This window comes from Diabrotica virgifera, chromosome 1, assembly GCF_917563875.1.
Source record: "Diabrotica virgifera virgifera chromosome 1, PGI_DIABVI_V3a".
Lineage (NCBI taxonomy): Eukaryota > Metazoa > Arthropoda > Insecta > Coleoptera > Chrysomelidae > Diabrotica > Diabrotica virgifera.
Window position 1 is genome coordinate 45905748 of NC_065443.1, and position 15173 is coordinate 45920920.

The 15173-nt window shown below is 30.7% G+C and overlaps 1 protein-coding gene and 1 long non-coding RNA gene across 3 annotated transcripts in view; one reads left to right on the top strand and one right to left on the bottom strand.

The window, feature by feature from the left end:
• The window catches only part of LOC114331340 (speckle targeted PIP5K1A-regulated poly(A) polymerase-like), a 54634-nt gene that overhangs the window by 37052 nt on the left and 2409 nt on the right, over nucleotides 1-15173 (bottom strand). The window contains exon 2 of one of the 2 annotated variants that reach the window (XM_028280880.2): nucleotides 4686-4969. In XM_028280880.2, coding sequence (XP_028136681.1) covers nucleotides 4686-4902 — 217 coding nt within the window. In that variant the 5' untranslated portion in view covers nucleotides 4903-4969. The remainder of the gene's footprint in view (nucleotides 1-4685; nucleotides 4970-15173) is intronic. The other variant, XM_050655848.1, reaches the window with a different exon arrangement.
• LOC126887953 (uncharacterized) lies at nucleotides 12274-13949 on the top strand. The gene is made up of 2 exons (XR_007699311.1): nucleotides 12274-12839; nucleotides 12907-13949. It is a non-coding gene; the product is annotated as an uncharacterized LOC126887953 (long non-coding RNA).

Here is a 15173-nt window from a genome sequence, read left to right on the forward strand (position 1 = left end):
GATGCCACTACGGCATCAGTATCTATTTGTTAGTCGTGATTCGATACTGGTCGGTTGTGTTTATTTTGGTAAGTTCAGAGATCTCTGATGATTTCTAATAAGAATGAAACTAGTAAGACTGTTTAAGGAGGGGGTATGGTTTGAAATCAACATATCAAGCACATTTTTGGGAATTTTTTTCGAAACTATGGTAGAATTATTTTATTTTTAAATTAAATAAACACATTAAGTACAATTCAAAAAATATTTAAGAAAAAATTCAATCCAAAATATTGAAAAATAAGCCATTGGTGACAAATTTTGGCAGGCAGCTCAAAAAAAATGGATTTTGCGGTGGACATCAGAACTCATCACTGGATTATACGAAACAATAAATTCAAAAAGATTTTATTATCTTATGAGTTTCACGAGGTAACAACGTCGAGTTTTTTTGTTTTTAATGATTTTTGAATTTTTGGTATCACTCAAAATTCAAAAATACGAAATTTTTGATAAAAATTTTGTGAAAACCAACAGATTTAATATTGTTGAACAAAAAATAAGCACAAAACGAAAAATATCTCGACGTTGTTACCTCACGAAATGGCTAAAGAAAATATGTGCAAAATATCAGGTAGATCGGCCGAGTAGTTTTTCAGTTACAATGTCCACCGCATTTGAAAAAGCAGTTTTGAGAAAAATGGGTTTAAAGTTTTGACAACTGCATCTTCATCTTCTTATTTGTCTGCCAAATCGTAAAGTGATGAACATTGGAATATGTTTTTTTTAAATTGGGGAGTAATCTACAAAAGAGAAGGCGAACAGTTGTTTAACGTTTCTCACTACGCTCCGGCGTGCTGGCGCGAAGCCGCGGCAAAGCGAGTCGAAGATAGGGATATTCAACACCCTGTATCTCTGGTAATTTTACTCCGATTATTTTGAAATTTTCAGAGAGTATTCTTGAAAGTATGCACTTTTATTTGAAATAATAAAAAAATTTAAATATTTCAAACCATACCCCCTCCTTAAGGCACTCTCTCAACAAATTGAAATATAATACCCCTCTTGTTTTCGTGTCAAAACATTCTTTTCTTCTATAATAATGGAGTTTATTCGTTGCAATGCAATACTAAAAACTCTCTAAAGACTGGATAATATTCATCTTCTTGCAGTACCGTCTCCTATCGGAGGTTGGCTACCATCACAGGAATCTTAACTTTGTTGGCTGCAGCTCTGAACAACTGTATTGAACTGCACCCATACCACTCCCTTAAATTTCGCAACCAGGAAATCCTCCTACGTCCCACATTTCTTTTCCCGAGATTTTTCCTTGATTTCGATAATATTAATCGACCTAAATCCTGACGTAAACTGACGGTGATCTGCCCGGACTGCTTATACTCTTGCACTGGGACTGTGGAAAGGGGCTCGTATATCCACGATACAGCACATCACAAAGTCACTTGACATTGTTGGTAGGTTATCAAGTGGCTAATTTATATGACTCATCTACAACCTACATACTTATGTTTTTAACAAGAGCATATGCCAGGTAATGTATTAAATCTTTGAATTAAAGTTGACTAGTGCTAATGAGTGTATGGCACTAAGGCCTGGCGCAAATTGAACCCAACTGAGACACAACATGTGCCGGCGAAATGCGTGGACAATTTTGTGAAGCACGGTTAGAAGCGAGATACCGCAAACTGAACCCACGCTATGACCAGTACATGCACTCGCCGGTCTCACATGGAAACGTCTGTCATGAGCATACAGTTTTCGTGGGTCGTGGCACGCGTGACTCACTCAAAGTTGTTTATTTTTATTTGTTTTTGTTTGCGAGGTGGACATAGAGAAGCTAATTGAACTCGTTCGGTATCATATGTATATTTTATATTTAAATGTAAAAATTATTACCAAACTTTTCTTGTACCCGTTGTTTTTATATTAAAGTAAATATAAAGAATGCGTGCTCTCCCTACTATAAGGGTGCGTTCACTACGGAGACCGAAGGATGGTATCCTAGCCTAGAGCATGGTATCGTACTCTTCATATTCGTGAATTCTCGCATTTAAAATAAGCATTTATTTTACATAGCGATCGATGATATAATTTCGATCGCCAGGTAAAATAAATACATTATTTTAAATGCGAGAATTCACGAATATGAAGAGTACGATACCATGCTCTAGGCTAGGATACCATCCTTTGCTCTCCGTAGTAAACGCACCCTAAGAATGCATCTAGGAACCGATCTCGATGTGATTTGTCGACGTAGGTAATTCACAGAATGAAAATAAAAATGCAACGCAGTAGATTTTAATAATAAATATTGTATACACATTATTCTTATATTATCAGAAAAAAATAGCTTTAGATGACCCGAAAAATGTGGAAATAATAATGTTTCTACACTAGAATCAACAACTTTAATTTTACATGTTCGGCATTGTTTTTATGTATTTTATTGTTTCATTATATATTGTACTGTTTTTATGTATTCATGGTTTTTATATTATTAAAAGTAACGCATATCACTTAATATATGTTTTTCTACAACCGTGTTAAAAATGCAATTTTTAGCACTCCATAGGAGCGTTAAAAATGCTACTTTAAGGCACTAGTGCTTTAAAAGTTTTAAGGCACTGCAGTTAAAGTGAATAGGGCTTTTCATTCACAGTCATTTGTTTCGAGCTTCTGTCATGTTTCACATAATATTAATATATCTACGTCGTACGTCGTTGCTATATATCAATGATACAAACCAAAGACGTATGACGTAGATATATTAATATTATGTAACACATGACAGAAGCTCGAAACAAATGACAATCGATGAAAAGCCCTATTGTCAAATTGTGAAACGTCAAAATATTTATATTTCATTTATTAACATTAATATTAATAGTACAACTTGCGCAATTTGAAAAAGGTGGTTTATAAGGTTTTTTAAAATTTAATTTAAACTGTATTACTGCATTTTTAACACGTTTGTAGAAAAAAACTATTAAAATTTGTTAGAATATACAACAATAAAAGTAAAATGTTATTCTATAGTTGTTATGATTTACGTATTGACAGTATAGGCAGTTTTGATGTTATGTCAAGAAAAATATAAAAATTTAATGTCAAAGTTCAAGTAAAAGTTTTTGTAGATATTGTCCTGTAATTGAGAATGAATAAATTATAATTGTTGATATATTATGACGTTTGTCGGAAAAATATTGTTTGATATATGTGTTAAAAAGTGCATTTTTAAGGCACTCATGTGCATTCGCTTCGCTCATTCTGCAAACTTTCACATGCGTGCCTTAAACTTGTACTTTTAACACTTATATCATAAATAACTATTAAATTTGTTAAAAAACCGAATTAGTGTTACAATGTTGTAAGGTACAGCCGGTTCCTAAAAAAACTGATACGACTCTTAGTAAGATTTGATCATGTTGAGCAGTGTATTTGATTGATCTGACATTATATTTATTATGACACACAAATAATAAAATAAACAAACAACAAACAACTGATTACATATTATATTAATTCATAAATTGTACTAATTATTAAGGTCTAAATGTTTATATTATTTTAAATCTATCTTAACTTTTATATTAACTATCTAAATGATAGTTTTTACATCAAATAGATCACATAATTATTGTAAACGTGGATTATACAACAAAACAAATTAATATTCAATTCAGCCCTGTAACTTATTAAAATAAATATTATAGAAGTTTTCAGGGACTTTCAGCCCTCGGTAATAATGTAGTCTTTCATTCTGAGTTTAAATTTTTCAAAAATATTTATTAGTTTTCTCAGGATTCGAAGAAAATGAATACAATTAAAATACATTGAGAATTTTGACATGCGTCACAATTTTGCATTAACTCAATGTAAAATTCTAAACTGTTAAATTCCAGCTTCCCTAATTATTTGACATCAAAAGACATTAGAAACTATTTGTAGAGGATTGAAATCTGTATTGAAAACAACTGTTAAAATTGGTCTACGTAATTAAACATATTCCAAAATTTTGTAAAAATGTAATACATTTCAGTTTTCAGCCCAAACTTAGGCCACACACAATGCAATAATGTTCACATTTTTGAACTGTCAATATTTTTATTTTATCATCTATTGTTTAAAAACAATACAGTTGATAAGATACTCTCAGTTGCGGAGAAAGTATTAATAATAAAGATTAATAATAAAGTCTAATAACCGTGGAACAGAATAAGCTATCTGACAAATTTTAAGATTTGGCAGTGACATTGACAGTATGTAAATATTAAGTATTTATCCTTCAAAATACACTGCTCAATTTTCTACAAAATACGCTTCAAGAGTCGTATCAGTTTTTTTTGGAACCAGGTGTACATCATATCGATAGATACAAAATACTGAGAAATGCGATTCCCGATATAATTACTTATACTCAAATTCATATTCAAAGTATTCATAGTAATCAAAGTAACGAATAATGTAAATGATTACTTTATACAAAAGTAACGACTACTTGAAAGTAACTATAATCAACATCACTACATTTTAGCAACTGGTCCCGGCTGGGTTCAATATGCGCTGCACTAGAAAAATACGGGTCGTCCGAGGCGCATGTTGTGCCTCGGTTGGTTTCAATTTGCGCCAGGCCTAAGACTCGTTTTCTCTATATTTTATATAAATAAAACTGAAGATCATCATACCTGTTACAAAAACCCCGCTAATTTGTCCAATGATGAGTGGTTTCATCTTTTTCAACTTCAACAATTGGGTATGTTCGACGCTAAGCAAATGCTGTTGAAGAGCTGCTCTTGAATGAAAAGTTATTTTACATACCATACAAGCAAATGGTTTACTGTTACTTATTTCTGGTATAAAATTTTCGATAGCGTTTGACAATGCTTTTTGGATTTTCTGCATATTGAAAAGGATAGGATTTACTGTATGGTCAATATAACCTAAGTTGGTCAAATATTCGTAACGCCTTCTAAAAAAATAATTTTAACAGAAATAACAATTATGTTAATAAATATAATATCTAAGAAATATTAGTTAATGTATCAGAAATACCACTATCTTCAAAACAGTTATTTATATAGGAAATAAGCCACAATTAAATTGAAAAAAATACTTTTATTAACGTTTCGACGTTAATAAAATTATTTTTAATAAAAGATTCCGCACAAACCTTATGGAAAATAGGTCCCAGTGGATTTCGTTCATACTTTGGGAAAATACTCTTTGAAGCATCCTGATAAAAAGTTCTCATGGGCACAACTCAATCGTATGAAGGATTTTCAAGATATAGAGAGGCCCAAACTCGGAAAATTATAAGATTTACGGGGTATTCCAATTCCGTGAGTTACTGGTTATTTGGCAACATGTAGAAGTTTGGATCAAGGAAAAGTACTAGTAGTCTATGATTTTTTTCCTGGCTATCCAATGGCGACCTTTACTTTGACCTTGACCTTCAACGGACGTCATCTTCTAGAGCTTCGAGGGTTTTCGGCATTCTAACTACCTTTCTACTTTCAAATGAACTACCTTTCAGTAAAGTCGTCCCAGGAACGCAACTCATAAATATTGGCAACATAATTTTAAAGTCTTCTACTTTAAAATGTATAATATATGTCTGAATTGCCAATATAAATGAGTCAGATTAAATAAATTATTAGAATATTTTACTTAGCAACAACATTGTGTTTAACTTAGGATTTTGTATTTTGACAACGACACCCGATTTGGGCGTCGAAGTCGAAACGTTTATAAAATAACTTTTTTTAATTTAATTGTGGCTTATTTCCCATATAAATATTTAATCATAAAAATGCCACAAAGAAATAGCTTCAGAACAACATTCAAAACAGTTATTGTGCAATTTTTTATTTTTGGATTTGAACGCGGCGCGGTATACTTGTAAGTGTATACTGTGAGCTGTAACCTTAGAGGACCATTAGCGGTATACTTCAAGTTACGTGTATCTTTTTTTAACTTGCAGAGAAATTAAACTCCGCCTGCATCACTCACTTGGTGGATCGAGTAGCTTGGTGAGTGATGTTGCCAGTCCCAAGCCCGGATAAAGGAGAAGGGTTGTAGGGTTAGGTTAGCAGCCTGCCATATATAAAAAAAAATTTTAAAAATCAAAGAACCGGTGAAGAGCCTCGGACTAGGACGGAAAATATGGTAACGACAAAGGCGAGGAAAAGAAAAAAAGAAGAACTGGAAAACGAAAAATATAATGAGAGTGGCTACGTGGAACATAAAAAGCCTAAATAACCGAGACCAGAAACAGAAAAAGAGTTGAGATCATCAAATAGATATCTGCGCCCTACAGGAAACAAAGAGGAAATGTAAAGGACACACGTGGCTTGGAGAATATTTATTAATATATAGTGGGGTTCCGAAACAAGAAAGAGCAAAGGAAGGTGTAGCAATAATGATCAACACAAAATATAAAGATCAAATTAAAAATTGCCAGCACATATCTCAGAGAATCCTGTTAGTAAAAATTAAAGCGAACAACAAAATTATAAACATAATAGGGATATATGCACCAGAAGACTGCAAACCTGACAGCGATAAAGAAGAATTCTATGATGAGCTACAAACATTAGTGAAAAGAGAAGTCAAGCAAAGTGAATTACTTATATTATTGGGAGATTTCAATACCAGAATAGGAGAAGAAGGAATACCAGAAATAAAACAAAGATTTAACGAAAGAGTCTTCAATGAGAACGGAAAGAGAATGGTGGACTTGGTTAATTTAGATTCTTACGTCTTGACTATCAACTCCTTCATCCTTTAACATTTCAATTAATTTGTAATGCTGTACTCGATCAAAGGCCTTTTCATGGCCAATAAATACAGCAAAGATGTCTCGCCTTTAATCTTGGTTTTTCTGCAATAATACATTTAGTACAAAGAGAGAGTCCCAGGTTCCCAGTCCATTCTGAAGCCAAATTGTGTTTCATCCTGGTCTTAACATTTATCTCTGATTCTACTGTGGATGATACATAGAAATATTTTCAAAGTGTAGCTCATAGACTTATCATTCTATAATCGCTAAAGTTTTTCAGATGTTGCTTTTGGCAATGGCAATATCATTTCTAAAATACTTTCATAAAGTGACAAATGTACAAGGGATAAGTCGTAAATACAGATAAGTAAGTATGATAGCCAATTGGCAAATATACAATATATAGGTACACTTCGCGTCATAAAAAACTGGTACAACTTATTACCGAAAATCGCGTTTTTCAAGTTGTGTAAGTTGTTCTTGTCAAATGTGTCATTCTAATTTCTAGGGCAACATTGCCAGTCATATCAATTAAGTACCCATACATTGATTCGTGTTTTATTATAATTTATGAAAATATTGCCATTCAAAAATACTGATAGTTTAAATCTAGACATAACTTTAAATTATTATGTTTAATTTCAAATCGAGAAGTGTGATTGGTTTCTCGTAAATTGTACTGTAAATACAAAACTGTATTGATACTTGAATAAATAAAACACTGGAAAAATAAAAAATATAATTTGAAATTCCCTTCGCCGCCTATGGATTTCCCTTCGCCGCCTATGGATTGTAGTGAGTAGTCGGTTGTAATCTGAGCTCCCGAAAAAGTAACATTTTAATAAGGAAATTCAGCGAAAAATTTCCTAATTTTTCAGTAGTGTGAATATAAAATAGTTTTGGTGCTGTGAGTTGAAAAAAAAAAATTGGAACACTATGGTTATTACAAGAGAAGTAAAAGAAGCTATTGAAAATGCTGTAAGTCAAGCCATTATAAAAAGTCTCCAAAATAAAGATATTATAAAAAGTCTTACTGATAATGTCGCCGTAGCCATTATAAATACCATTGAAACCCGTCTAGGTAATTTAGAAGAAACAGTGGCGTCACTTAAAGTGGATATTAACTCCACTAAAACAAACTTGGAGCGCAAAATAGAAGAATTGAACGAGAAATTTGATCGACTAGATCAAGGGAACCGGCGCATGTGTCTACGAATTTTTAATCTAAAGGAAAAGGAGAAAGAAGACACCAGAAACGAAATAATTAACCTAATAAATTCTAAAATGGGTTTAAATTTAAAATATGAAGATATTAACTTATGTTATCGAATTGGTAAACAAAACAAGGATAAAGCTAGGGCTGTGTATCTTAAATTTAATACAATCGAGAATAAGCAAACAGTCTACGCTAAGAAGAAGCTACTAAAGGGTACTGGGGTAGTTATTAAGGAAGATCTCACTAACTTAAAATTGGAATTGGTAAATCAGCTAACCAGTCTTGTGGGTTTAAAAAATGTGTGGACTGACAATGGTAAAATCTACGTCTGTCGAAACGGTAACGTAAAAATAATAAAAAATTCTAAAGACTTTGATGAATACAGAACTCATTATAATTTGTAAATAATATGTGTTTTATCAATTGTATTATTGCTAATGCTCTCTAGGTTTTAAGGCTTTAAATTTTTGTTGTCGATACCATTTTTCTATTTCGCTTTAATAAACGATTGATTAAATTTTGGGATATCAGGTACAATTTATGACTAAATGCTTGAATATCTAGAAATTTTAGATGATAGTCAGGAAATCGATACAAAAGAATATAATAATTTTCAAGATTACTTACTTGAACTGGAGAGGGTAAAATGGGAGAATGGAATTGGTGTGATTCACTTTAATATTCGAAGTTTACAAAAGCATTTTGATGAACTGCTCATATATTTAGAATCAGGTAAGGATCTTTTGGACATAATTATTTTATCCGAAACTAGGGAGGTAAATATAAATGATTTTCATATTCCGAATTACGGAATATATTATAATGAATCGTGTATAAATAAATGCGATGGTACGGTGATTTATATAAAAGATAGTATATCATCTACAATTAGTACTATAGAGATAAATGATAGTAAATTTCTCCGCGTGAAATTTTTAACGAAACATTTAAATACTTATTATTCAGTTGGGATAACTGCCTATTATCGACCACCTGCAACAAATACTCAAATATTCTTAAACGATCTGGAACAATATCTGCAGCAGTTGGATATGCAACATCTTGAAGTTTATGTAGGTGATATAAATATCGACTTGTTAAAATCCTATACACCCGATACAACTAGGTATCTAAACATATTAAATACATATGGTTTCATCTCTTATATAAATAAACCTACAAGAGTTACTTCTGATTCTAAGACAACAATAGATCATATATTTATTAGGAAAACTAATAATATAGAAAGTAAAATTGATATAGATTCGATAGTTTTTCAAACCGATATGACAGATCATTTTTCGCCATTTGTTTTGATATCCTTTAAAAGCTGTGACAGTATAAATACAGAACATAAAGAAAAAAATTACAACAAAAAAATTGACTTTAAAAAAATAAATAATTATTTAAAAAATGAATCATGGTCTGAAGTAATTAATAATAATAATGTTCAAATTTCTTACAACAATTTCATTAATAAAATAAACACAATTACAAACTCTTTCACTAAAATTGTTGTCAACAAAAATAACAAATACAAAAAATTACAACCATGGATATCTACGGCAATAATAACATCCATTCATAAACGTCATATCCTCAAAAAACAACTAAATAAAACGTCTACACCCATTCTAGAAGCACAGTATAAGGAATATAGAAATAAACTTAATGTGTTAATAAAAAAACAGAAAAATGATTACTATAAACAAAAATTATACGGTACTCATGGGAATACTAAAAAATTATGGAATATTATTAATGAGGTTGCAGGAAGTAAAAATACACTAGATATTTCTAATATTGATATTGTTAATGAAAATGGGGACTGCGTTAAAAATAATACAGATAAGGCAAATGTGTTTAATAATTTTTTTATAAACTTAGGAATGAAAATGGCAAATAAAATAGAAAATTCAAATTTACCTGATAATTTGTTGAGAGATGTTTATATAGAATCGTCTATTTTCTTAAAACCGGTAACGCAGGCCGAAATAACTATTTTGATATCTAATTTAAAGAATAATTGTTCTCCTGGTCCCGATAAGATTAGTAGTAAATTAATAAAATATATTCATCTTAATATATTGGGCCCATTAACCCATATAATAAATCTCAGTCTCTCAACAGGACAAATACCTACGCAATGGAAGCAATCTATAGTTTCTCCCATTTTCAAAAGCGGTTCTAGAAATAAACTAACTAATTATCGACCGATATCTGTAATAAGTAACTTTGCTAAATTATTTGAAAAAGTATTAACAAATAGATTGGTTAGCTTTCTGGATCAGCATAATGTTCTTTCTAAAATTCAATACGGTTTCAGAAAAAAATCCTGTACAGAAGATGCCGCATTGAATCTAGTTGAAACAATAATTAAAGCTCTCGATAATTCTAAAAAATGCCTAGCAGTCTTTCTGGATTTGGCTAAAGCCTTTGACACGGTATCTCATGCCAAACTGTTAGGTAAATTGAATAATTATGGTATTCGGGGTATTGCATTAGATCTTTTTAAAAATTATTTAACAAACAGAACGCAGCAAACTAAAATCGGTGACAAAATAAGCACTAATATTAATGTTCAGATGGGGATACCACAAGGAACGGTGTTAGGGCCTATTTTATTTCTCGTATACATAAATAGTATTGCAACAATCCAGAATTTTGAGGGACAGTTGGTATGTTACGCAGATGATACTGCACTCATAATTACAGGAAATACTTGGGAAGAAGTGCATTTTGCGACAGAGGTTTGTCTTAAAAATATTAGAATTTGGCTAAATCATAATCTTTTAACTTTAAATGTCGAGAAAACAAAATATGTAACATTTTCCCCAACAGTTACGGACCAACCATCTTTAAAGATTAGACTGCATAATCCCAGATGTAAAGATAATATATGTGATTGCCCCATACTAGAACAAACCCCTGTAATAAAATATTTGGGTGTTATGATTGATCATCACACAAGGTGGTCACATCATATTACCTATGTCTCTAAACGTATAAGAGCTTTAATACATAAATTTTATAAAGTAAGGTTCATCCTATCTAAGTCCAATCTTATTATGATGTATAATTCATTAGTTGAATCAGTTCTAAGATATTGTATAACTATTTGGGGTGGTGCATTCTCTACTAATTTAAAAAATTTGCAAACTACACAAAATATTTTACTTAGAATAATATTTAAAAAACCTAGATTACACTCAACATCTCTACTCTACCAAAAAACAAAATTATTCAAAATACGTCAAATTTATATACACCAATGTCTCCTAAGGACCCAATTTTCAAAAGTAAAAAACAATAAAAAAACTTCAATTACTAGAGCAGCTACTAATCTACATCTAAATACTAATTTATTTAAAAAAACTGTGACGCAGAGATCATTTTCCTATTATGGTCCTAAACTATTTAATATGTTACCAACGCATTTAAAAGAAATTAATATAAGACATAAATTTAGTAAAGAAGTAAAGAGTTTAATTATCAGTAACCCGGAAATGTTTAAAATATTTGAAAATGTTTGAATTTGATTTGCACAACCAATTCGTATTTTCTCCTTTTTTACTCTTTCATCTAATCATCTAATAAAAAAAAAAAAAAAAAACTAAATCACATAAACAGTTAAAATCTAAAAGAAATGTATCGATTTGCTATTGTTATTGAATGTTTTGATTTATATTTTACTTTAATTTATACATATTATAGACAGTGTATTTAATAAATTATATGTACATTGTATATTATATTGACTGACATCAGTGGGAGGTATCCGACAAACAGATGCCTTGTGTCTAGGTCTGCCTCCGGATGAATCAGTCAGTATAAGTATATTAATTAGGTCTGTTATATGTATATTGTATAATAACTAAGTGGTTGAATAAATTATATATAAATTAACACAAAATGCATAACTGTTACAGTGAACAACTGTGGAATTTAAGTATTACAATTCGAAACTGCTGAAATATTAATATTTTGTCAAAGCTCCATTATTATTAATCACTTGTAATCTTCTGGGTACTGAGTTAATTAAATTTAGTGATAACTTTTCATCTTCGGCCAAGCTTTCCCAGGTTTCTTCACTGATGGGCAATTGTTAATGATAAAAATAATACATATCTAAAAACTTTAAACATTTTATATTTTTAAACGTTATTTTTTTGTATTTAGATTTAATGCAATTCCGTTATCTGTGATGGCAACAACGAAGTGATGCACAAACCAATGTATCCAGTCTGACATTGGTTTACATTGGGAAAAAAGTGTACCAGTTTTATATGACGGGAAGTGCCTTAACAACACAAAACATTCCAGGAATGTACTACCAAAGTTCTATCAATATTTGAATGTCCTGGACATTTAGGGAACATTCGATGAACATCTGATTAAATTAATCCTGGAATGTTACCACAAGACATTCTGTGAACATACTACCAATGTTCCTATATTTCAAGTTGCCAAATAATAAATACGTGTAACAGATATAACATTACTTATAACAGAAACTTGTGCAAAAACGAAGAGAGGCATTTATAATGTTTCAACGTCAGCTGTCAACGTCAACGCAGAACAGATAAAAGCAGATTTGAATATCCGACCTTGTCAGTCAGCTGTTGTTACTAGGCCAAGGATGGACGGGTGATATCGACACCCGGACCATGAAAAAAGTTTATATGTTTTTTTGTGTAACGTGTATGTGGCCGTTTCTTTCTGTTTTTTTGCTGTTTGCTGTTGTACGGAGGACTAAGCTAGCATTCAAAATTTAAAAATCAAATGTACATTCCTAAGATGCACTTTTTTACACCTCTATGTAGCGGTACTTTTTTAGTATTTGACGTAAGTAAAAAAAGAGTTTTGTACTTCTTGTTCTTACAAGATCTCTTTTTTTTTTTTTTTATTTTAGCATTAGCTCCGATGATGACGTTTATGTCGAAAGCGCTCAGCTAAGGAAATAAAATTATTTACACACTTTGACATACTACATTTTCATTTTCCCTTATTCATTCAAGTGTGTACAAACTTATCAGTCTTTCAACTATTTATAATTATTCTTTTGCGTTCATTTTCAAATTCGCCGCGCATGTATTTGTGCATGGCGCTTAGAGAGGGCATCACGAGACTAAAAACGACCAATGTCGACCAACGACTTCACTTCGGCCATCTTGGCCACCTTGCCGTGCGTGATCGTTGTTTGTTTTTATTTGTGCTTTTTAAGAATATTTTTTTAATTCGGATACTTTTATAATAACTTTAATAGTATTATTAACATAGTGCATACAATGGTGTCCTGTTCTCAACACAGTTGGAGTAGCAGAAGCAATGTAGATAAAAAATCTGCAGAAATAACGTTTCAAAGGTTAGTATGCAAATATGTAAACAAAGGCATGCCCCGTATTTCAGAAAATAAAATGCATAAATCAGAAGAATTATTATTTTATTAGTTAAAAATTGGTCAAATCCATTTATTATTTTAATAATTGCGAATAAGCCACAAACTTAGCTTATTCCTAGCTAAAATAGTAAATAAAGATAATAACAAAAGGATTATTTGTAAAATTAAAATAATTCTTCTTCTTGCGTTTTTGCTAATGTATGCGTTTATAAACAGGATGGTAGACCACACACTATAATAGTACCAATAAATGAATACACAGAATATTCTAGTCGGTTCGCTAAACTCAATCTCAATACCACTAAGTCTCAGACACAACTGGCTAGTGATTTTAGTAAATAATTTTGCCAATTTGGTAAAATTGTCAAAAAATTTTTTTTTTGTTTTGATTCTGGCCTTGGTTCAGAACCTTTAGCCACGTAATTACATATAAAATTATTATTCGTTCATAAGTATAAAATTGTCCAGTATACACTTAAAAATAAAGAATAATAAAAAATAAAGCTTACAAATAACAATGTCTACTTACTATGTTAATAAATACAACTATGCTATTTTTTTTTTCTTCACTACGGTAGGAACTAAATCCGATTCATCCTCTCGGAGATTTAGAACCTCTTAGTGATTTTTTTTTAATATTTTTTTTATTTATTTTTATTTTTTTATATATATATATATTTTTTATTATTTTTTTAATAATTTTTTTTAATCTTTTTTTTTATTAATTTTTTTAATCTTTTTTTTATATAATTTTTTTTTCGGACATACATAGGTTACAAAATAATATAATTAATTACAGGAAATATCTCATTCATACATTACATAATACAGAGGAAATACCTATCCATGCAAACGATTAGTTTTACATTCACACTTTTAATTTAATTTTTTGAAGAAATGTCATAATTAGTTTAAAAATTTTAATGTTATCTTCACTTAATAGTACATTTAAGTCTAGGGGAGTACTTAAACCTGCTTTCAGCAATTCTTGTAGTATATTTCACCAATTCAAAAAAAATAATAACTAAATAGTTAATAATTACTAAATAGTTAGTAATTTTGGCAAAATTGGCCAAAAACAAAAAAATTACCTACTAAAATCACTAGCCAGTTGTGTCTAGGGAACCGACTATACTAATAAACAATTTCTAAGCTGTTTTATAATATTTTGTGAGTTCATTAATCATATTTTTTATTTAAAACTAAAATTTGTTAATAATGCTTAGTAATGCATATATTTTGTATTTTTAGCTTTCCAGAAGATCCTGTGAAGAAGGCATGAAGTATAGATCAGATTTGTTAATAGAGGAGTATGTTCAAAACATTTTTTAGAAAAAGATATTGACAGAACTTCACTTTCAACTGTTCGTGTGAGAGACTGTGCTGTTCCAATAGCTTATATCACACAGGTAATATGCTTAACCTAATTAATAATACAGTCCGTACAATACACAGTTGGAAAAATTAAAGAATAGGGCTTTTCATTCACAGTCATTTGTTTCGAGCTTCTGTCATATGTTGTATAATCCGTGTATATTAATATTATACATGGATTATAGGTAGGGTTACCGTACATCCGGATTTCGTCCGGACAGTCCGGATTTGAAAGACATGCCCGGAGTGGCGTCCGGATATGAGAATTGTCCGGATTTTTTTATTTACTAAAAAAAATGGAAAACACTGGACCCAAAGGTGGAAATTTCATTCTGCGCAGCACCTAGAAGTTGGTGGCATGTCATGTTAAAACATAAGTGTAAGGTGTAAGTATATGTATTTTA